Raw genomic sequence first — 24,022 nt, 5'->3', positions numbered from 1 at the left:
AGGATTCCACTTCTATGAGGGTATGAGGGGCCTAGAGTGGTCAAATCCATAGAGACAGAAAGTAGAAGGGTGGGTGCCAGGGGCTGGGGGGTGGGGAGTTGGGGTTGAACGGGGCCAGAGCTTCAGTTTGGGAAGATGAACAAGTTCCGCGGCTGGATGGTGGTGATGGCTGCACAGCACCGTGAATGTGCTTGTGATCTGTGTTTTACCACAATAAAAGAAGTGAGGAGTGTGCATGTGTGTCAGGGAGCCTCAAATTCCTAGGCCCAAGGGATCCTCCCGCCTCGGCTTCCCAAAGCGCTGGGATTACAGGCCTGAGCCACTGGGCCATGTACTACAGGCCCTTTCAAGTGAAGGCAGCCATGGCTCCTGCAGCAGCTGGAGCCCCTCCCCACGGGGCCTGACATCCCAGCATTAGTTCCTCTTCTGCTTACACATCCGGCCAGGCTGCTGCACACCCAGGGGAAACCCCCTCCTGCCCGTGGCTTCTCCAGCTCTGTTAAAGCGGCATGAAGGCACCTTTGTTTTGTTCCGCACGTTAATTCACCAAATAATAAATCACACACATTACCCAGACCAGGATGTAAGGAGCCTTTCATTTTTTTTATACACAGAAATTTTGGTCTATTCTTTAAGTTAGGAAATTCAACTACAGACTTTAAATTATTATGCATCTGTGATCTTTCTCATTAAGTTTTTTTTGTTCATCTTTGTAACAGGCAGATAAAAATGTAAAACATATTTATGAACTGAACACAGTTGACCAAGCCATTCCAGGTAATATAATGCTTTATAAAGAGGGGCTTCCCAGTGAGACAGGGCCCCCCGCCTGAAGACTGCAAAAATAAGAGCAAAACATTCCAGGTCACGGTGCCCCGTTTCTGAACTGCACACCACAGCACAAAGGTGACCTAGGGACTAAACGATCGACATTTACATGAGGCAACTTTATACAGCAGCAGTGAGGGTTTGCTTTTAATATCTATTGGCCATTGGTCCTATCGGTGTGTCTACGACAGAGTGAGAAGAAGCCGGTGATTGCAGCAGCACGCAGCTCATCTTCCGCAATGTCAATGTCTCAAATTTGATTTCTCGTTGAAGAACACAAAGACCCTCAACAAATGGAGTTGCCCTTTTTCTTATTATCGTCTAAACAAGGACATCAGGGAACAGTTTACAAATGGGTAACATTCTCAATGTGCCCTTTAGAAAAAAGGGATGGCTTTGAGTTATCTGCAGCTGGCATTTTAAAGTGGGATTTTCTTTTCTAGCCAAAATTCTTTTGCCCGAGATTTGACTACTCCTGCTGAGGGGTGACATGGCATTAATGGTAATAGTGGGGATGGTGCCTGCTCCTGTTTGGTTTGTGTGGATGCCAGTGGAGGTGTGACAAGCCTCCCGAGGGTGCCAGTCCACATTGGTGGCTTCCATTCCGATCCTCTGTCCCTCAGGTCCCAACTGTCTCCCAGCGGCTGAGCCCCAGGCCCAACCACCTCCCTGCAAAATGTGACACCTGCAAGTGCAGAAGGCAAGGGTCCCCCATGGCATCACTGTGTGGACCTAGGGGCTTCCTCAGGAGGGTGGCAAAAGTCAGGCCCCTCTTTATCCCCTCTGCTCATTTGGGGGAAACTGAGGCTTGGCCACCAGGTGCCCACACTGCCAGGACAGGCTCCCCTCAGTACCTGGTGCTCAGCCACAAATCCATGCCTTCATGGCTTAAGCTTGGCCTCTGGACACAAAGACTAGGGTGGGAAGAGTGCTTTGGTGATGGCATCTCTGGTGTCGCAGCAGACATTGAGGTGGTCTACTGAGGACTCCTCGGCATTTGCCAAAGCAAACAGTGGGAGTCCATCCAGGTGCTGAGGGGACAGGGTCTGAACTGTGGCTGCCTCCCTGCCGTCATTCTCCCACCGCCAGCTCCTCCGGGCTTCTGATGCTCCCTCTCCCTCCATTGGCTTCTTTAGAGCTCTTGGTCCTGCCCCCGCCCCCTCGGACCTGTGCTCAGCTGGGGCTGCTCCCTGGACTCTGGCAGGACCCACAACTCCAAGAGCCCTTCATGCTCTTGAAGTTGGGGGCGTGGCCAGGATGAAGGATGTGGAATTGCAACAGAAACCAAAGAAAGCTGAAAACGAAACTCCCGTTTCACTAACTGGAGGACTCCTTCTCATCAATATTTTGTTTTTTTCCTTTTAGATTAAAATTTCAATTGAAAGGGTTTTCTCCTCTCTGGCAGGGGTCTCAGTGCAAATGCTCCAATTATACCTGCTCCAGACCTGGAGTGTCCCCTCTCCGCCTTCTTGGGAATCTCAATAGGACCAGGCAGAGGGCAGGAACGAAGGGTGGGGGCAGGGAGATGAGGGACAAAAATGGATTGACCAGAAAGCTATTCTTGCAGTCTAGTTCCCCGAAAACAAAACAAAACAAAACAAAACAAAAAACAACAACAGCAAAAAAAAACCCTTGCTACATTCAATAATGAAATTTCCAAATGAAAATGCCTGAAAAGAGGAATGCAAATATCATGCCAGTAAATAGTTCCTTATTGAAATATGCTTCTGGCCATATATATGTGCATGTGTACAGATCCACACACATATATGTGCACACATGCACACACATGCACACTGCAGATGTGCCTAGTTTTTGCTGGGGGCGGATTGCTTTGTGGCTGCAGGGCCGCTTACAGGCGGCTCCCTCAGGTGGCACCCTTCACAGCCCTGCAGAGCACTCAACTTTTTTTTTTTTTTGCATGAATATGCTGACCTGATTGCTCCTTCATGGGTGCAACAAAAGCTCCCAATAAACCCAAAGCAGCCCCCTGCCCACTGCACAGCCCAAAAGCAAACACGCGGTGAAACTGTAGTTCGTTAAAAAAGAAGCATCAATAGAAAAAATGGTGGGGAACTCAGCTCTTCACACTTTCTACTTCTTCTCCTTCCTCCTTTGGACGAAGAACCTTCTCCTCCCCCTTTTTGTCCTCATCTTCCTCCTTTTCCTCCTCCCCGTCCTCGTCTTCCTCAGTCCGGATGAGGAGCCTGTGGCAGGCTGCACCCTTGTTGAATGGATTTGGCTTCTTGCAAATGCCCTGCCAGAAAGGTCTTCAGCCACCTTAGTTGTTCCCCCGTTTTGCAGGTGTCCAGGTCCCTATATGTGTGTGTGCGTGCATGTGTGCATGTGACTTCGTGTGAGTCCGAGTGTGCGTGTGCGCATGTGCTGAGACAAGTTCTTGTTAGAGGGATGTCTCCACGCTGTGGAGCGGGCTCCCGGGACTGGAGGAAAACACTGAAGAGGTAGCTGACTTGGTGACATGCGTGGTCAGGTAGATGCCGCTGTCTATGGCGTTGTTGTTCTGGTTGGGGGATGGGGGCTGGGGGGCCCGGAGGCGCTCCTCGTTCTCGTCCACGTCCGTGTCGTCGATGAGCGGGATGTTGTGGGTGTAGTCATTGATCAGAAACTCGGGCGTGGCCATGAAGTTGTGAATGGAGGTCTTGGATTCTGGTTTCTCCAGGCCTTCATAGAGTGAGCTACGGAACGCTTTCACCACCCGGATCTGGAGTGGGAGATGGAGGGACAGGGCCCGACGTGGGAGCAGGGAGGGAGAAAAGGAAGGGAAAGGAAAGGAAAGGTGGAAGGAAGGTAGGAAAGAAGGAAGGAGACAGTCAGTGGCCAGCTGGTGCTGGTAAGTTCCACCCACATCAATGGCTGGGGGTCATGGCATGAGAAATGTCCACCCATTTGTTGGAGGGCTACTACGGAATGGGGTGGCTCTGCCTGCCTTTGGAAAGGGTTTTCAGGTGTGGGCCTTGGTCTCGTCAACCGATCTGCATGCAGGAAAAGATGGCAGTGTCTTTCTCTAGGCTGAGCTGCGCAGGTATTCTGGAACTCCAGAGTGCTGCACTAGGCTCGTGGCTGCGACCTCCCAATTCCCTGTCCCGGGGGGACGACTGGCTTCGGTGACCTCCACGGTCTCTGCCCAATCTGAATTCCAATTTGGTAGAAAAGGAGAGAATGCTGGTGAGTGGGCTCTCTTCTCGATCTTACCAGAAAGTCGGAAGTACCTGCTGATATAAGCAAGTTCCCAGCCTATGGGCACTGCCGGTCTTTCTCGCATGGGTCTCCCTCCATCCCCCAGCTCCCATGGCTGGAGCCGGGACCTGCCATGCCCAGAGTCCCCCTGCAGCTAACTGCGCTGTCCACTTCTGCATCTTCGTCTTATTTGATCCCTCAGGGCACCCAACACAGATGATCATCCCTCTTTCTGGAAACTTCTCATGGCTTCCTGACATTGCCCCTGCCTGGCCCTCTTCCACCTCACCAGCTGCTCTGGCCCCGTCTCCTCCACTGCCCTCTCTTCTGTCCCTGCGTGCCCCAGAGCTCTGGCTTGGCTCTGTCCCTCCTCCTCTCTGTCCATATCTCTCCGCCCTGGCCACCGTGCTGGGGCCCATCTGGCTATAACCAGGAACTGTGGCCCAGGCCTGTACTCAGAGCTCCAGGCCAGAGAGCCCAGCAGTCCCCAGCTGGTGGTATTTGAGACAAAAATGGCCACACTCTTGATTTGCACCCACTAAAGCCTGTCTCTGCTCAGATGCCCCTGTGGCCTCCTCATAGCCCCCGAGTCCGACTGGGTCTGGTTCAATGTGGTGCCCCTGCTCCTCTGGCCTCACTCCCCCGTCCTCTCTCCGGTCTCCTCCTCCATCTTCCAGTCAGACATTCCGAAACTTGCGTCTCCACCGCCCCCCCGGGCTTCGCTCTGTGTTGTTCCCTGGCGGTCCCTCCCCACAGGAGTTAGCAGACCTCAGATCAGCAGAACTCCCTGCAGGAAAGAGCTCCCGCTGTGCCCCAGACTCCCCCAGCACAGTGGCCCTCTGCCCCCAACTGAGCTCATGGCACCTCTGAAGCCCCCTGACCCTCCAGCAGGGCACTGCTCCAAGAATGAGCTCTTCCCTCCTCTAGCTTCTCCACCTTGCCTCACGCACTCAAGTCCTTGCTGCCTCTCTTTGCTCCCTGGCCCCTCAGCCTGGGCTCCTTCCTGCTTCTAGAAGCCAGGAGTTGATGGGGAGACTTCTGCCTGGCCTCGCACAGGCCAGCGTCAGCACAGCCGCCAGTGGTAGCTGGCCCACCTTGTACTGCCGTCCCTATAGGGGGCAGCAGACAGAGCGCTGAGCTTCCAGGCAGACCCTGGGGTTCATCCAACACCTGTCCACCCCTCCCTATGTGAGCAGGTGGACACATTAGGAGTTCTGAAGCATTTCCGGGGCCAAGGTTCTATTTAGGATTTGGTTTTCTGGATTTAGACAAGGTGTCAGGGCTTACTCAAGGGCTAACCCCAGCTCTCTGCTAGTTTTGGTTAATAAAGTTTTACTGGTTTAAGGGCACAGTTGTGTCACGGCAGCAGGGACCAGGCCTGGAAAGCTAAAAATATTTCCTCTCTGGCTCTGTATAGGAAAAGTTAACCGCCCCCTAGTTTAGACAATGAATCACCTTTTTTCAGTGACTTTCTTTCAGCCCTGCAGGGGCTCAGCTAGGCAAAGCACAGTGCTCCTGAACAGTTGAAATGATGCCAACCTCATCACCTCTCCAGCGCAAAAAGTGAGCCAGGGCCAGGTTTGGTGGTCCACGGCTGTAATTCCAGCACTTTGGGAGGCTGAGGTGGGCTGATCGCTTGAGACCAGGTGTTCGAGACCAACCTGAGGAACAGAGTGATACTCCCTGTTCCTATTTAAAATAATAATAATAATAAAAGTGAGCCAAAAAGCTCCACATTGGAATTTTCTAGCACCCTATCTGAAATCTGGTTAGGATTTTCTCTGGATTCGGGAAAGTCACATCTGCCAGACGGCAGATGGTCAGCTATTCTCACTCAGGCCTTTATCTCCAGACTGGTTTCTGAATTAGGGGTAACACAGAAATTGAGAATAATTTGACATTTTTAATGAAAAGAAACAGAATTCACCTTTTGTAGCCAATGCAGATGTTGCCTCATTATTTAGGCCTTTTCTGGTACAGGATTGTGGTATGGAAGCTGCCTGGGACATCGCCTACTCCAGCTGTTGCCCATGCCCGTCAAGTCACAAAAAGGACACAATGCTGCAGGCCTTGACCCCAGGGCTGTGCGGGGTGAGATTGCTGGCAGTACACCAGGTGACCTTGGCCACACCCTTCTCCTCACTGAGCTGGTGGCCTCATTCAGACCTGGGGTGTGTGATCAGGCCAGGCCCCTGCTCAAACCTATGCACAGGTCTCACAGCACCTGGCTCAACTCCAAAGACCTCCACAAAGGGCAGCCAGGCCATGGAACCAGTCCTTCCTTCCAGGCTGGGCTTCTGCTGCTACTGCTACTCCAGTCCCACCAGCTGCTCCAGCGTGCCCCTCCCGGATGGCATCTGCCTTGTCTGTGGCTTAACACCAGAACCTGGCCCAGAGCAGCTGCTCAGCAGACACTTGGGGAATGCACAAGTGACTGAGTGAACCACTGCAGGATGGAAGGGCTGCCCCTCAACATTCTGCTGTTCGGGGGTGCTAAGCTTGGCTGGAGTCCTGGTGAGTCTGTTACAGCTGACAGTGAGTCAGCTTTCTCCAGGCTCTATTTTCCCTGCATTCTAATCCTGGGCCATTAAACAATGTTTTGGTGTTGGTCTTAGGGTAGGGTGTTTTCAGCCCACCCAACACTGAAGGATGCAGTCAATTCCCGGGAGATTGATTCAATGGAAAGCAGCAAACATTTCTAAGACAGGCCCATCCCAGAGGGCTGCACTCCTACCTGGGTGCTCGAGGATGCCCTCCTTCCACCAGCCTGGGTTCACTCTGTCCTCATTTCAGGCTCCTGCACCACCTCCTGCTCTACTCCCAACCCAGGACGCGCCCCCCTCTACTACTCCCAAAGGAATCTCATGGCCCCCAAGGCTGTCAATGCTGTTTATAGACCATCAGGTCACCGTAAATACTGCAGATACCAGCTGCACCACGTCCACCTTTTCCTGGACTGCCAGACTTCTGCCCTGGCTGCCTCCCAGGTGTCCCCCCTTCGACGCCTAAGGGGCCTCTCAAATTGCAGGAGGCCCAGGGAGGACTCTTATCAGTGCTCCAGCTGAACTCTGCCCACCAGCAGCCTTCCCAGTGCAGGGCTCTGGCCAAACCTCAGAGGCGCTTTGACGCCCTGACCCTATGCACCAGACATCCGCATGTCCTGTGGGCCCTACCCTAACTCAAAAGCATCTTCCACATCTGAGCCTCTCCCCACCTCCATTGCTGCTGCTATGTCCTGCCTGGGGTCCTGGGGTCCCCTTGGGACCGCAACCCCCACCAGCAAAGCCCTCTATCCTTCCTGTCCCTTCTCCAGGTGGAGTTTCTGAGCTCTATCTGGCTGCCGAGTCAGACTCTTGGTCCCCCATCTGGCTCCAAACCTTCCAGTAGGCAATGGAAGTGGCCCGCGTCCTGACTGTGTGGAAATTCATTGAACTGTACCCCAAAAAGCCCGTTTCACTGTAGGACAATTTAAAAAGAAAGGAAAAGAAAGCATTCTTCAGGGAGAGATGCCCCTAGGAGGGTCAGGTTGGGCTGGGGGTTCCCCATCTCATCCGGGGGAGGCGAGGTGGCTCCCCACTATGTGTGCCCACCTCCTTGTGTCCTCCTGCTGTCTCCCTCTGCCACACGTCTCTGTTCCCCATCGTGGCTGATGACCCTGAGAGGCCACAGTCCTTTACTCCTCATAGTCCCCCAGCGCTGTCCGACACTGCTCCAGCCCCTCCTCCTCTTCCATCCCTGACACCCGAGGGCCTTTCCTCTGGGTCTAGGTACTCTCTTCTGGTCCTTGGCCTTCCATTCCATCTGCCGGCTAACAGCCTCTCGGCTCCGGCTCCGGCTCCAGACTTAGGCGTCTAAGCTGGGTCTCAAACTTAGCAGGCCCAACCCCCTGGCTCCAGCCCCGTGGCTTCCTTCAAACGCCATCCAGAACCTGCCCTTCGTCCCCACCCCTCCATGCCCTTAGCATGGCAGCCCAAAAACCAGAGCGTGTCTTGGTCTCCCCGGCTACAAGCCCTCCACTGGCTGTGGCCCTCAGAGCCTGCCCCGGTCTCTCTCACTCTGCCCTCTTTTACCCCTCAGCCTTCAGCACATCCCACCTGGGGGCCTTTGCTCCGGCCACACCCCACACCGGGAAGGCTCCCCTCACTCTTGTCTCCCCCAGCAGCACGGTGCCCACTTCTGCTCCTTCCTTCAAGTGCCCCCTCCATCCGCCTTTCACTGGAAGGTATCTCCCTGGGGCAGGGGTCTGTCTGTCTGGCTCACTGCACCCAGCAGGGGCTCAGTGGACGAGGCTGAATGTCTGGGGCCCACACGGCCTGGCATCAGTCTCCTGTGCTGGCTTCGGCCATCACCATGGCTCTTTGCCCACTTTGCGATGCCCAGCTGGCTGGAGCTGTTTCTGAACGCCCCACGCAGGGGCTCCCCGGAGCCATGACCCCTGCCCTTTCTGCTGCCTGGCTGGCCTTTCTCTTTCCTCTGAACTTAGCTCAAGTACGCATCCTTAGAGAGGCTGTCCCTGGCAGTTTGTTACCAGCTGCCCAGAGGAGACACGCTGGGTGCTGTGGGCTTGGCCTGGGCTCCTGACCTGCGTGGATGAGCAGTTCTGAGCCTTACACAGGGCTGGTGACTCTGCAGACTGACAAGGCCCATCCCTGGCCACACTGAGCCAAAGCAGAAGGGGTGCAGGTATGGAGTGCCATTTGCGATGCCACTGCCAGCCAGCTGGAGTGGAGGTGCCCGCCATGTGCATGGGGACATGGGGAGACATGCCCCTGCTTAGCCTTCAAGTGCTGGAGTTTGCAGTGCAGGGCTGGGGAGGAGGATGAGGGTGGAGAAGGGCCGCAGAAGCAGGGAGACAAGCGAAGGACCAAGAAGAGTAGAAAAAGGAAAGGAAAAGAGATCAATCAAAGCAAAGGCTCCTGACCCGCAGTGACAACGGAAACGACAGAAGCTGTGCCTGATACCTTCTCACTCTTCCTTCTAATTCCTCAAGCAGAAACAAGCCCTATCCTGCTGCCTCTGTGCTGGGCATCAGCTGGCCTGGGAGGCTCCGTGCTCTCTGCTCAGTCTCAGTCACTACGGTTCACAGAGCTCCGATGCTTCTGGTCGATTTCCTCCCTGCCTATCCACTGCTCAGCACCAACCACCGGTCCAGAACCTTCCATTGGAGGCAGGAACCTGTCAGCTCCCCAGGCATCTGAGCTTTGAATTTAGAGCGGATTCTGAACACAGCAGCCAGGGAGACCCATGGGGAACTTCTCGCCAAGAACTTTAGGGTTTCCAGGCCCAAAACAACCCTGCTTTCAAAGCGACAAAGGTGTCCTCAAGAGCCTGTGGCAATATGAACCATCAGTCAACTCAGGCAATGAGAAACCAAGCTCAGACAGCCTGAACACTGAGGAGAAGATGACTTCGGTCTCACTTCCCTGTGTGGGGGAAGGGCAAGGGGAAGGACCCTTTCTCCCCCATGGGGATGTGACATGCTTGAATTAGGAAAAATGAAAATGCAAACTCCACAGCTGGCTCTTTCCCCAAGGAATCGAACCAAAGAATGGAAATGACAGACATGGTTCTGTGTGTGTTGGCAAGCCAGAACTGCTTTCAGCTGGCAAGTTTCATGAAAATTGCCTCCCACCTTGTGTACACACTCATGCCCAGGACCGTGTGAGCCGAGGCCTGTGCTCCTGACATCAGCACTGAGCTGCTCAACTGACCTGGGCGCGCGAGTCCCAGGCCTGTTGGGTGCTCGGACTAAAGAGGACCCAGGAGGAGGGCCCAGCTGAGCCCTTGCCTCCGTACTGGCTGAATCCAGGTGCGGGACCTCCAATTAGACTTGGGAGGTCTCTGGCCCTGGCTCCCAGCTTGGGAGTCCACACTCGGAGTGCCTGATGGGGAGGGCCTTGGACCAGGGGTTCTGGGCTGCCCTAGGCTGCGTTCTGGTGTCTACTTTAGGAATTGCCTGGAAGGGCATTCCCCTGTGGTAGGGCCCAGGGTTCCAGGAAAGCCTAGGGCAGGGCAGGGCTCTTGGGGGAGGGCTGCTACTGCTTCCAGCATGGAGGCAGGGTGCAGACTGTCAAAGATCTGAGAAAAAAATGCCAATACACCGTTCCCAGAAACCAGGTAGGGAGGCTTGGCTCAAAGCACATGACCTTTCTGAGAATGCAAACTCCAGAAAACAAGACTCCTTCCACCATGGGGCTGTGAGTGTGGTGAGCATGTCGCCCTGGGCCCTGGAAAGGAGCGTCCAGGGAAAGCCTGGGACTCATGTGGCCCGGTTCGGCCCCTTTGGCCAAACGGTTTTCATGTTGCCAAAGCCAATAAAACCAAGCAACTGCTGTGATCTGTTTCCAGCTAATGATTAACCAGAACTAAATGGCCCTGAGGGACCCCCGGTGGCCACAGGGGACCAGACTCATGGCCTGCTGCCCAACCCCTGCCCTTTGCTGGGCCAGGTCAGGTGGCATCTCAGGAACGACTCCAATAGTAAACATCTCACACAGGCCTGGTGTTGGCGCTGCCGGAAGGATAGACTTTGGATGCGTGGCTGGGGTGTGTCTGTGTGTCCCAGTGGAAAACAGACATAAAAGTCCTCTCGAGTGGCTTCGGGGGGACTTTCCAAATGATCGTGCACCCTCCTGTCCCTCCTAGGGGCAGACACGTAGCCCCCTGGGCCTGCTACCCTTGGTAGACCTGAGTAACTGAACCAGCTATCCCTGGCCAGCTCTCCAGAATATGGATACCCAATAGAGATAGTGATACTGTGGCCTCGGTGTGTGGGTGTGTAGTTGAGGCATGGTGCGGGGTAGTCACCAGACTGGGCAGGGGAGGGGCAGTGGAGGCTGCCTGGAGCTGGGGATCAGAAGTTGTGGCCGGTACAGTCTGACAATGCATGCAGAGGAGGGACGGGGCCTGTGTTGGGACTCCTGAGTCCAGAAGCAGCAAAGGCATGGGAGGTTAGACAGGGTGGGGAGGGCTCAAGTGTGTGAGCACTGAGCCCCAGCGATCCCGAATCTCTAGACCCCTCCTAGTCACCCCCTTGCTACTTCCTGCATTGGCCCCAGGGGCACAGGGTGAGGGGATGTCATGGTACCAACCCCTGGCCCTTCTCGCTGGAGGGCCTGAGGTCCTCATTGGTAAAGGCTTGGGACGAAGGCAGCTCCAGTGCCCAGAAAAGCCCCAGACTCCTGGTGGGCTGAAAGGCAGCCTGGCTTGGAGCAGGCAAAGAGGATGGGAAACTGTGGGTTTGCCTTAGGAAACCATGTGACTTGACGCCCCTGCAGGCCTAGTTGGGGCAGCCCTCTTGTCTAGGGGAGCTCCGTTGCAGCTTTCGGAGTATCTCTCATCCACCAGAAAGTTCCAAGTAGAGGGTGGGCACTGGTGCTAGTCCCCGCTCTGCCAGGCCTGGCTGCTTATGGGACCCAGGGCAGGTCCTGGCCCTTGGGGACAACCTCCTTGCCCTGATCTCTAGGATGAGGGTGCTGGGCTTGGTGATTGCTTGGGGTCCTTGAAGCGTGGAGTGGGGGTTGGGTTCTGAGTTCTAAACCAATCTGCTGCACTGTGATGATGGCAGGAGGTGGTTCTGGCGGGTGGCTTCCAGAAGTGGGCACGTCCTTGGTGTTGCCAGGTCCCCAGCCAGCATCTTCCTCCACGGCAGAGTCCTTTCTGGGATGCTGATGTTCAGCTGGGATGGGCCTCTTCAGAGGGCCCTGCCACCCACCTTCTGCTGGAGCACATAGTGTGCAAGGGACAGCTGCTCTCCTTCTGGCTATCCGCCACTTAGGGCCCCCATGGAATAGCTCATGAACAGCAGGAGGGGTGGCGTCTCTCCCACTCTACTTACCCGGCACTGCCAGGCTCCGGAGGTGGGGAGGAGGGGGACAGATGGCCACGGAATGAAGGCAGGAAAGAAGTGCTAGGAGCCAAGGAAGAGAGGAGCAAGAGGCCGCCCCAGGGAGGAAGTAGGAGGAATCCAGAGGGAGAAGAGACAGCAGGCCCCACTGAGGCTGGGCTGGACCTGGAGAGGGACAAGGAGCTGGTCCTGGGGTGGGATGAGGCCAGAGCTGTGGAGAAGGCTTGAGGAACTCATGGAGCGGGGCCGTGGTGGCTGCCTTCCCCTTAACTCAACAAATGGGCAGATGGACAGACAGACAGGAAGCACAGAGAGAGATGGCAAAGAGACATACGGAGGAAGTCAAGGGGGAGGGAGGCTGAGGCACAGCCATGCGCCTTGTTGCCCCTCAGCTCCCAGGAAGGAAGGTGCTGGGAGGCCACGAACCATTTTTGGCCTTAACTGACTTGGCAGAGCCTCCTGTCGGCCTCTCTGGGTGGAGTGACGGCGAGGTCCCTCTGGGCCCACGTCTAGGGCACTGGAGGCGCCGGCTGCTTTTCAGCCCAACCGCCACAGTGTTGGCCAATATTTGTGACCAGGGTAGGTGGCACCATGATGAGTGTGGAGCAAGCTGGAGGTGTGCGTGGCCTGTGGTTTGGAGAAGAAGTGTGTGTGTGTGTGTGTGTGTGTGTGTGTGTGTGTGCACGCACACGCGTGTGTGTGTGAGCACACGTGCTCTGTTCCCAAGGGGGACAGGATGGCCCTCCTCCCTTCCTTAAAGGACAGAGTGGCCCAAAACGACAGCTTATTCAAGAGGAGGGGTGACCCCCACCAGGGACCTCTCACCAGTTCCTAAAAAAAAAAAAAAAGACAGGAAAAGAAAAGAAATCAAGCTGGAAGAGTCTGTGATGGAAAAAGGCGTGGTTAAGGACTCCCATCTGCAGGGGAGTGGCGTGTTCATGTTGGCAGAGGGGAGCGCTTCGGGGGCTTGCTAGAAGGAAAGGAAAGAGGTAGCACAGAACCATCCTGACAAGGGCTCTGGGCCCACGCGTGAAGGTTTACTATTTGGTGTATAAACTCTCTTGAGTTTGTTGGAGAAAGCAGGCTGCCTGGCTGGAGCCACTGGGTTCCCTGCATTCTCTCCCATCGGGGTGGTGGGGTCAGCAATAGAGTGGCTTTCCCTTTGTCTTTGTAAAAAGATGTGAGCAATTATGGAAGTTTCTACCTCCTTAGGATAGCCCCTGGGTTCTCTTTAAACTGTGACCAACATGGTAGGAACTTTTTGTGGCAACGTCTTGAAGAAAAGTGGTTTCTCTCAGCTTCTCAGAGGAAGGAGGGGAGAGCGTGTGGGTTAAGGATCAGGTTAAGGCCTGATCCTGAGGCTCGTTTGGAAAGAGTGAAGGCGCTTCAGGAACACCTGGCCACATACCCGGCCTCTGAGCGCCAGTTCTGGGGACACCTCTAACACCCAGTGGCTTGGGGCAAGGCCTACAGGGCAGGCGCCACCTGTGCAGTAGTGACTGGCCAGCACTGAGCCCACCTGGGGACAGGCGACAGCAGCATCCTTAGGAAACCACTTTAAGGAGGATGCTGGAAGCGCCGCTCCAGTTCCTGGGTACGCGGGCTGGATTCTTCTGCGGCAAACAGTGTGGGAAAGGCACCCACCAGCCCTCCAGCCCCGGAAAGGCGGCCCTGAGCCCGCGTGCTGCCCTGACGTTGCACCACTAAACACTGAGCAAGGCCCCAGCCTGACACCAGACACCCCCAGAAGTGGCCCAAGTTCGTGAAGAACCATCGGCAAAGGCAGACAAGTTCAAGAAAAGAGAACCAATGGCACAAGGAGCACTAAACATAAACCCAAAAAGCAAACAAAGCAAAGAACGGAGGTCCGGAAGTGCCATGGGTTGAATACGTTTCATAAAAGAATATGGCTTTCGAGAGACACCGTCTGGGCGGGAAGGACTGGACAGGGCAGTAAAGAACAGAAAAGCCACGGTGAGCGGAATGCAAGACTGGAAAAGAGAGAAGGCCGAGCTGGGGAGGCTTATTCTTCCCCAGAGATGCCATTTATGAGAGAAAAGGGAAGTCAAGACTCACTCCCAGCAGCACTGGTGGGATTGGCAGCAGAGAGAATTGCGTGAGTAGGGGTAGAAAGATTGGTTACGTCATGAAGCTGGCTGAGGACCGAAGACCGCCGGCGCACAGCACCCTGAACTGAACCGCTTCTCTTGAAGGTACTCACTACCTCCATCTGTGGGAGAGAAAATGAGATAAAGTTTGGCTTGCACTGTTGTCCAGGCTATCGCGGAGGGGAGGGCTGGGCAAGGATAGGGGCCACCACTGGGCACATAGGGTGACAGCAAAGCCTCACCAGGTCACCCTGCTCACTGGGAGCTGGCAATGTTTGGACAGGGCCCTGACTGATGCCAGCCTCTGTGCCACCCACCAAGAGAGGGTTTGCTGAGCAGATGGTTAGTGGTCATGAGATTGGGAAGGGAAGGGGGTCACAAGTCAGGGCACACTGCAAACATGTCAGAAATGCCCCTTGCAAGCCACTTGTCAGGAAGTACTTCATAGTTCTCAACCTTTTTTTTCCCTCCCCAACACACCTGAGGGACATGACACGCTCCTATTAGAATCCACCCTGCTTCCTCTAAACCCGGAGGACTTGTGCCCCATGCTGTGTCTGCCTGCCCATCTCCGCCAGCTTCTGTGGCTCATCCGAGTGACTGGGCGGGGGGCGCCCCCTCGAAACCTCAGCAGAAGAATAGACCTAGCGGAGGAGGGGATTCTCCCACCGACTGGCAGCCATGGCTTCGCTTTGTCCCCACTCTTACAGCTTCCTACAAGTTGAAGGGGAAGCGAGGCTGGGGAAACTGAGGCCTGCAGGAGGGCCTTGACCCAGTGTCTTTGGATTTCCTGACCTGCCGTTGGCTGGCATGGGGACTCATGTCCATCTTGCTGGAGATGATGTGAAGAGCAAAGCCAGTGTGCGTATCTGGAGCCCAAAGCTACCTGCTCCAGCCCGAGCCCTGCAGTGCTATGTGGTGGCCACCAGGTTCACCTGGGTGTCTTGACACGGGCCAGGGCTTCGTGGAAGAAGGCAGCTTGAGTGTTCAGACTCCCCCTGCACCAGCCAAAATGAGGATGTACGCCAGTTCAACCCTTGACACGCTGTGGAAAGGACTCCTCCTTCTCAGCCTGCCTAGTCCCCTTCTGCCCAGCACATCCCACTCACTCGCTTGTCACAAGGGGTACCTCGTGGCACTGGCTGCGACCGTGAGGAACGCATATTGAGTATATCAGCGCACGGAAGGAGGATGGTTGATGTGATGGCGTCGTGGTGGCTTGCAGGGGGATCTCCTGTCTAGATTCAGGAGAGGACTCTTGCTGCGGCAAAAGTGATGAGGGGTAGGCAAGATGCCTTTCCTGCCTCGGATTTGCATTGGTCTGGCCTGGCTACAGACGGTGTCCCAGTGGGAGAGCCCCATCAGTGACAATACCACAGTCGCCACCACCCCATACCTGGAAGCCCAAGAGCTGAGCCAGGAGCAAGGCCCAGTCGCTAATGAAGCTTCTTTTTGGGTTATTATGGGATGCAAAAGAGACAGACCGAGTCATGAGCGCTTCAAAAAGCTACATGCTGTGGGTTTGAAGGACTCTTTTATTCTGGAATGACGCCCTGTCCATCTGGTGCGTTGATATGTTAGTATGGAACCATGGTGCGAGCAGGTTACAAAATCCCTTCACTTAGCAACAGAAAAGCATGTGCCGGCCTCCAAAATCTGGGGAGCGATTTTTGTGGTTCCCAAAACACAGAAACCTGGGGCCAGCTGCCTAGGAAATGTTTTTCTTGGCTTGGGGCATACGCACAACCTGACGGGCTTCTCCCAAGCTTTACCTCCATTTTTCAAGCAGGTATTTCGAATCAAAGAGAGCAGATGCTCTCACATAGCTGGCTAAAAGAACCGACTGGTTCAGCATTCCTGAGAAACATGGTGAGTTGGATGTGACGAAGTCAAAGCGAAAAACCATGGGGGTCAGGAACCCATGAAAGAGTCAGACCGGCTGTGCCGAGGGGAAGGAGTGCACCCTGTTTCCTCATAGGTAAAGCAGGGGACTCACCAGCCCGTGTCTCTGTGAGCACCGACAATTGAAACAGCCTGGAACTCTAAGACTCTAACCGATGGGACCCGCTTCTACTAGCCAGGCTGCAGTGGCCCCCACATACAGAGGACAGGAGACACACAGGTGGTCAGTGTACCACTGACACCACTGATGCTTCAGGTCAGGGCAGGGCTGTTGTCTCAGCTGCTGGAAAAGCTAACGTTGCCTTTGGCTGCAGCGGCAGGAGTGAAGTGGGCCGCCGAAGGGCAAGGTCCTGCTGTCCTCACCCCCAACCCCAGGCTTGGGCAGCTCTGGGCTCTGGGCTCTGTAGCACAACAGGCCATCTGGGGGCAGCTGGGGGGCTCATAGGCATGGTCTCGTAGAAGGCACAGTTGGGCCTCTAGCAGGGCACTGGGGCAGATGTGAGTGCTGCTTCTAACATTTGATGTGTTTAAGATTTAGCACAGAAATATATTGCAGGGATTGAGAAGAGACTATCTGTGCTGCACCCCTGGCCTGTCCAGGCATTGTGCTTGAGGCATTAGCCCCTGCACACGGGAGGGGAGACACAGGCCATCTGGCGACAAAGCCTGCTCCCCTTCCTCACCGGGGCTCTCTGTGTTCTGACCAGGTCAGGCCATAGGTAACAGTGTTCGGAGTCCAGACCTAAGACACCCTTCCCAGGCTACGCTGTGTTGGGTGCCTAGGATGCCAGCCTCATCTCCCAGTTCTCAGTTGGAGAGGCCCCTTGGACTCCTTGGGGGCTCTTTAAATGTGGAGTTCTTTGGTGCCCCTTGACCTAACCTTGCATGATCGTGGTCTCTGGGGACTCTGTAGCTCTGGAAAGTTTTGCAAGGAGCCCGTGTGAGTGAGAGGAGTCGGAGAGGGCTTCGTAAGCATGAGGGCCTCAGGGGATGCAGCGGGAGTTGGGGAGGTGCAGTGGCACAGGCGGGCAGAGGGCATGATTGGAAAGGCAGCCGGGGGTGCAAGGGTGCAGGAAGGTTGGGGTGACACCAAGAGGCAGAGGCTTGAAGGTCATGGTCAGGAGCGTGGACTTCATCCTTAGGACAATGGAGAGAGGCTCCACCAGTCCCACTGCAGAGGGCGGCGTTGGAGGGGCTGAACTGAGCCAAGGCAAGCAAAGGAGGCTGAGGCCCGGGGAGTGGGGCTGCCCTGAGGCCGGGTCCCTTGAGACTAGGCCCTTGAGATCACTGGGAGGGAATACAGGACCCAGGGCACCGAGAACAGCTTTGTGCAAATTGCATGGATGATTCCTTGGGACAAGCCCTTGGTGATGTGTGACAGACCCTGGGAAGGGGTGTGGCCTCAGTCCCCGCCTATTTCAGCTTGAGCTGGGGCTGGTGGCTTAGGCGGGCCCTGGCTCCGCAGCCAAGTGTGCAGTGGTGTCCTTACTCTGGCAGGACCTCAGGGAGGAGAATCAGTCGCTCCATGTCAGGGGCATTGCAACTGGGGATCCTGGACAGGGCCTGGAGGGGCAGGGAGTGATGGCTGTGACCTGAGAGAGGGTGGCCCAGGCCTTGCAGAAGGAGGTGGAGTGTGAAGCATGCTGGGTGGCCCTCTGGAGGCTGCTGGGGGAGGGGCAGGCCATGAAGGAGAGGCTGCAGGGGCTGCAGTGGGAGAGGGGCCAGGACGCAGGTGGGGTCCCCATGGGCTCTTTCTTCCTCCCGGGCCAGGATTTTCAGCACTCAAGGGCCACAGCAGGGTGGGGCGAGGGCTGAGCAGGAGGTGGGGGTGCCAGGCGGGTGAGGACAGCAAGTCTCCAGGCAGTGCCCACAGCAGGCAGGAACGATGCAGGGATAGCCCGACCCCAGGAGCCGGAAGGGAGCCTTGTAGACCTAGGCGAGCGCCGTTTCTGGGGAGTGGTGGGCAGAGGCCAGGCTGTAGTGGGATCACAAGAGAGTTCCAGGGAGGGGTGTGGAGACACAGCGAGTCTGGAGCATTCTGGCAAAAATGTTGGCCGGGAGGAGATGGGAACAAGGGAGCAGGGTAGCTCTGGCAAGCGCCTGATACTGGTGGCAGTGGTGGCTATCTGACTTCAGAGAGGAACACAGCTGACGCCCTTGGTCTTGGCCAACCCTAACCCTTGGTGATTTGGATGAGCAGAAAGGACCAACTCGGGGGCCAGAGTCCACTTCCCAAATGAAGTCTCCCCATCGCATTTACAGTGTCATCCAGCGAACCTTGAGCTCACTGGTGGCTGTTTGAAATGGGCCTGTCTTCCCGAGAATGTCACTTGCCTATGACCTGGGGCCGTTCCCGCCAAGTAAAGGGAGCCCCAGCAGTGATGAAGACAGTGCTGGCCTGTGCCTCTGAGAGAGCCATTAGTCACCCACACACACCTTTAGCTATGGGGGATGCCTGGGCTCTGAAGGAGGTGTCAGGGAGAGGCAACCTCAGTGCCACAGCCATCAGCGGACACACCCCGGAATGGCAAAGGGGACACTGGCAGCTATTTTTGTGACCTTGGCAGCAAGACCAGAGGGTTTCCCTGTGGGTGTTGGGTGCAGACGGCCAGCTCTCGGCTGCTGATGGCCAGCTTGCCTCTACCCTCTTGGGGTGGAAGTGCCAGGGCGACAGCGAGGCGGGGCTTACCTGCGTCTGAATCCGGTTCAGGCCCCGGAACCAGAGGATCTGGCCCCTGCGGAGCTCCCGCTCGGCGTGGTCGATCTCTTCCTCGCCTTCGGCCAGCTCCTCGTCGGTCATCTCGTCCTTCCCGGGCCCATGCCCAGCTTCCTTCAGGCACTTGAGCTGACTGGTGGGGATGGTGGCAATGACCTGGGAGAGCCACACGGAAGTGGCCGTGAGAGCCGGGCTGAGCAACATTTGCCTGGCATAAAGTCCCCCTCCAGAGGGAGACGCCGGCCTCCTTCCTCCAAAGGATGTCATTTTTTTGTGTGTGTGACTAAGCAAAGGGAGTAAAGCTAGAGCAGCCCCCCGGGAACTGGCAGCCCCTGGAGAACCGGTGGAGTGTTCCCTCGGGGGGCTGAGATGCATTATCAGGAGTATGTGGAGCTCTGGGCCTGCCCCTCCTCCATGGAGTTCCATATAGCCAAAGGGCCCGGGGAGTGGCCCGAGTGGAGCGCTGTGCAGCAAGGGCTCCTGGGAGGGATCGCTAAGCCCCTGGAACATCCTGCCTGACAGCAGCATGGCTCACCAGGGCTGGGGGCTCGGGACCGTGCCCCATAGTCTACACTAACAGCTGGACCTCCAGAGGGCTGGAGACGGAGGTCAGCCATGTGACCACGGCATGGCTCTGCGAACCACCCCAAGAAAAGCTCTGGACACTGGGGCCCGGGTGAGCTGCCCTGGTTGACAATACTCCCTGCATGTGGCTCCACACCGTTGCTGGGAGACACAGGTGCTGTTTGCGCAGCTCCCCTGGGAGAGGACAGCTGGAGCTCTGGCCTAGTCTCTCCTGGAGAGGGCATCTCCTGGGGGAAGACCAGCCTAGAGAAGACCTGTGCATTGGGGGCTAGGGAGGGTGGGACGCGACAAGGAGGGTGACAGCTGGAAAGGGTGACCGGATAAGGAGCCTGGCAGGCGTGAAGAGAGGGCATGGCTTTGCGTATTGCAGGCCACTGGGAAGTTGGGGGAACAGTATAGAAGGACACAGGGGAAGCCACAGAAAGGGATGATGGGCATCTGGAGTTCTAGAACAAGATGGTCTCGTCTGTCTTGTGTGTCTATGCCAGTGTCTTTGTCGAATGTGGCCAGGAGGGGACTTGAGGACTGGTTCACAGAGATTCCCTTCTATTCGTTTTTCACTTGAACATGTTTTATCTTTGTAACTGAACAAGGTTAAAAATGAAAAGGACAGCCCAGTAGCCCTGAGAGGCCAAGCTACAGGCTGGTACCGCGTTCCTGGTGGGGGGACCAGAAGACCAGTGGCCTGGGAGCTTGAAGAGCAAGAAGAGGGCCTGGCACCCCTCTGGGCTGTGGTTAGAGTCCAGGTTTTGGGAAGTGAAGGGACTCCATGGAGCAACCAGGTTCAAGCGTGACTGGGAGGTGAGGTGCAGTAGCAGAGGGAAAGGAGAATTCTGAGAATTCTGAACATGAAACAGAGGAACTGGGTGGGCTGTCCCCGAGGACACTAATGCTGGGGCAGATCACTTGAGGTCAGGAGTTCAAGACCAGCCTGGCCAACATGGCAAAACACATCTCTACAAAAAATACAAAAATTAACCTGGTGTGGTGACATGTGCCTGTGGTCCCAGCTGCTTGGGAGGCTGAGGTAGGAGGGTCACTTGAGCCTGGGAGTTCAAGGCTACAGTGAGCTGTGATCATACCACTGCACTCCACCCTGGGCAACAGAACAAGACCCTATCTCAAAAAAAAAAAAAAAAAAAAAAAAAAAAAAAAAAAAAAAAAAAAAAAAGAAACAAAGCCAGAATGCTATGGACTGAACTATGCTCTCCAGTTCATGTGCTGAAGTCCTAGTGCCCAGCGTGGCTGGATTTGGAGTAAGGAAGTGATCAAGGTTAAATGAGGTCACCAAGGTGGGGCCCTGATCCTACTGGATTAATGCTCCTAGGAGAGGAGACACTGGAGACCTCGCTCCCTCTGTCTACCACGTGAGCACAGAGTGGGGAGGCGGCTGTCTGCAAGCCAGGAAGGAGCCCTCACCAAGGAACTGGCCCCGCTGGCTCCTTGGCCTCGGATGTCCAGCCTCCGGGACTTTGAGAAAGTAAGTGTCTGTTGTCTAAGCCTCCCAGTCTATGATATTTTGCTATGGCAGTCGGAGCGGCTGAAGACAGAGATAAGCGGATCCTGAATACCCAGGCTGTTTCTTCCTGATCTAATTGTGGGGTCCGAGACACTTCCCGGTGTGCAGCTTCAGCTGCAGCCCACAGAACTCGATGTGGGGCTCTCTGTCCTTTCCATCAGGTCAAAATATTTCCTAATTTCTCTGGAGACTTTCCTTTCACCCCATGGATTATTGATCAGGGTGCCGTTTGATTGATTTAAAATATGTGGGGATTTCCCAAACTACCTACCCATTTTGAAGGGACAATTTTTGGCTCTTATCATAGAAAGCGGAGCTGTGGGCAGTTTTCCTGGGCCCTGTCATATCCCAGCCATGTTCCTTTGCATTATTTTGCTGACACCTTCCCTTGTGGCCTGTCCCTGGGTCCTGATGTGTCACAGGCCTGAGCCCGCAGTGTGCTTCCTGGGGTGTGGACCCCAAGACTCTGAAGCAGGGTTAGGGCAAGTGGGCCCATCACAGAAGCTGTCTGCAGGGCAATCTGGAATGAGGGGCAGGGCTGTCACTCACCTGTCCCCAGACCAGCTCCCCAACACCAACAAACAGGCACCAGAGCCACTGTTCCGTGGATAGTGGGGAGCAGCTGAAGGGCTTCCCGCCGAACTGGACAATGACAATCTGCAAAGGGCAAGTGGGAGAGAGGCAGGTCCAGCTGCGGCTCCTGAGCCACCCTTGTTCTCCAGCCCCTTGAAGGCCCAGCCACCCTGGTCGGTTCGCCCAGGTGCATAGGCTGCTCCCTGCGAGAGAACCACAAGGCCGGGGGTGCCATGACAGAGCAGCACATGGCCTCCACCGCCCCTGGGTGCCAGGCACCTACTGACTCCAGCCTCGGAATCGGGCCCAGCTCCACTGACCATGCTCCTATTTTCAGCAAGACAGGCTGTGACACCCACACTGTGGGCACACTGGATACGCCTCATTCTGGAGGACCCTAGAACCTGCTGGGGTCACCTTGCCTTGGCCTCCTGCCTCCTCAGGAGGCATTCAATTCCCAGAGGCGAGCTTTCCAAATGTAAACTGACCCTGTCCTCTGTTGGACTGTCACAGTCCGGGCCACTATCCCCTTGTGCTCATTACCCAAGACCAGGTACCAGACAGCCAGGGAGCACCCCTATGCCCTAGAACTGCTTCAATGATGCAACCTAGCCAGTCCTGAGCCTACCAGCCCTGCCTCACCCGCTCCTCCCCGAGGGAACCACAGCAAAGGCTCTTGTCCCCAGCTCTCACACCCTGCCTCCTGCTTGGTACTCTCCCATGTGGGCTCCTATGGTGTGGCATGTGCTCTCCTCTTGGGATCTGTGAGTCATAAACTGTCTTTCAATAGCAACTGTCTCCTGACCTGTTGGACTTGCTATACCTCATTTTTTCTACAAATACACTATATTTTAGAACACTTAGCCCCTCCTAGACAGTGGGGCTGACCAGCCTGTCCACAGCACTGTGTTAAGCAGAGGTTAGTGTGTCAACATTGGGCACAGAGGGCATCTCCAAAAGAAACTTCTGGAGCTATGGCAGCCTCATGCCAAGGAATTAAGTGCTAGAAATGGGAACGGCAGACCTAGAGGGAGCCAGGGAGGACTCCTTTCAGCATCTGTGAGAAAACTTAGTTCTGATGAAGGCTCACGAAACCCTTCTGGAAGCCAGCGCGCTAACCCAGGGCAAGGCCAGCAATGTTTGGAAGATGAAGGCCCGCTCCGACATGCAGAGAGGACGGGGGGCTACAAGAAAGCCAGGTGGGGTGGGGCTCCTTCTGGGAGTGGAGGTGGGGAGGCCAGTCCTAGGGGTGGACATGAGGCCTTGAAGCCCACCACCTCCACCTTTTGCAAGTGGCAGATGCCAAGAGTAGAGCCGCCCCTCCTACCTGAATCCCGAAAGTGCCCAAAACGATGGTGCAGAAGATGGGGTTGCTGAAGATGCCGTCGAACACGTTCCTCTCGCCATGGATCTTGCGGGCATTGATCTCGTTGAAGAGCTGCATCATGACGAAGGTGTTGAAGATGATGGTGTAGTGCTCTGAGGGTGGCGAGTGCAAGGGCGCGTTCCTCCCGCTGTCGATGTCAAAGAAGAGCTCCCCTGGAAAGCAACATTCCCCACTCAGGCAGTCACCTCAGTGCATGACTCAGGATCGAGACTGCCACGTGTAGCTCCCGAGATGGGTCCCTTGTCTCAGGGGATGGCCACTTCCAGCTCACAGCCAAGGCCCAAGGCAGCCACACCTACCCCAGGCTCAACCAACCAGAGTCCTGAGACCCCACTGGGCCAGGGGCCAGACCCTGAGTCTGAGGGCAGGAAGGAAGAGGTTAAGAAGGGATGTTCTTAATGCTGGCTATCCTCAGATGCCCTCCTTCTCTTCCTCTCGCTTGCAAGTCCCCCTCCCTCACAGCTTCCAGTGCGACACCCCAGTCACTCCGCAGGAGCAATCTTCACAGGGTAAATGTGGGCTGTTCTGTTCCTAGGGTTACCATGGCCACTCTGAGGCTGGGTAGAGGCTGCCTACTCTACACAGCCGTCGGCAGGATGTTAAGACATGAACTGTTTCTCAGCTGCTCAGGGGCCTGGGAGGAGAGGCTGAGAAAGAGCTATAGGCTACCAGCAGGCCTGGCTGCAGGGTTGCTAGCCTGGCCCATCTGCTCCTTCCCCTGTGTGCCGTCCAGTCAAGAACTGCAGCGTCTCACCCCGTACTGGGCCCGGAGACACAAGTGGAGACACACCAGACAGAATCTGAGCCCGAGGTGGTGGCGACAGTGTCCCGAAGGCCTCCCGTGTGCCCCTGGCCAGCCTACCGACAAACAGTAGGGTGAAGATGATGGCGAGCTGGTACACGGCATGGCCCAGAATGTTCTTCATCATGGTGCGGGAGATGAGGGGCTTGTCACGGCCGTACGGCTTCCGCAGCAGCAGCGACTCCGTGGGTGGCTCCGTCGCCAGGGCCAGAGAGGCAAACGTGTCCATGATCAAGTTCACCCATAACATCTGCACGGCTTTGAGAGGAGAGTCCTACGGAGAGGAGGCAGTCACCTTTCCATGGGCCGCCTGCCCGGGAAGGTTGGGGGTGGAAACGCAGTAGCTCCTGGGGGCTCCTCATGGGGTCCACATCACCAGGATTTCATGCCCATGAAAACAGACATCTCCATCCCTACATTGCCTTTACGCTAGCAGGGCGTTTTCTTTGGGCTGTCATGTGCCCGCCTCCCTTCTCTCACCTGGCAGCAGGTGTGCTCCAAATCCCTCGCAGGAGGTGAAAAACCCCAGACCACAAAACAGCCCGACGATGGGGTCTG

The 24,022-nt window shown here is 55.9% G+C and overlaps 1 protein-coding gene across 6 annotated transcripts in view; it reads right to left on the bottom strand.

The window, feature by feature from the left end:
• Window positions 1-567: 567 nt before the first annotated feature.
• ATP2B3 (ATPase, Ca++ transporting, plasma membrane 3) overlaps window positions 568-24,022 on the bottom strand; it is a 47,625-nt gene continuing 24,170 nt past the window's right edge. For 2 of the 6 annotated variants that reach the window (XM_012002241.1, XM_012002243.1), the window contains 5 exons: window positions 23,525-23,738; window positions 22,603-22,814; window positions 21,252-21,359; window positions 18,572-18,754; window positions 2,330-3,550 (listed from right to left, as the gene is read on the bottom strand). In XM_012002241.1, the coding sequence (XP_011857631.1) occupies window positions 3,230-3,550; window positions 18,572-18,754; window positions 21,252-21,359; window positions 22,603-22,814; window positions 23,525-23,738 (1,038 nt within the window). In that variant the 3' untranslated portion in view covers window positions 2,330-3,229. Of the gene's footprint in view, window positions 3,551-13,948; window positions 14,103-18,571; window positions 18,755-21,251; window positions 21,360-22,602; window positions 22,815-23,524; window positions 23,739-24,022 lie in introns of all 6 variants that reach the window. The other 4 variants (XM_012002244.1, XM_012002239.1, XM_012002240.1 and 1 more) reach the window with 4 other exon arrangements.

Source organism: Mandrillus leucophaeus, unplaced genomic scaffold (genome assembly GCF_000951045.1).
Source record: "Mandrillus leucophaeus isolate KB7577 unplaced genomic scaffold, Mleu.le_1.0 Scaffold681, whole genome shotgun sequence".
NCBI lineage: Eukaryota > Metazoa > Chordata > Mammalia > Primates > Cercopithecidae > Mandrillus > Mandrillus leucophaeus.
This window is presented reverse-complemented; position numbering and strand designations above follow the sequence as displayed.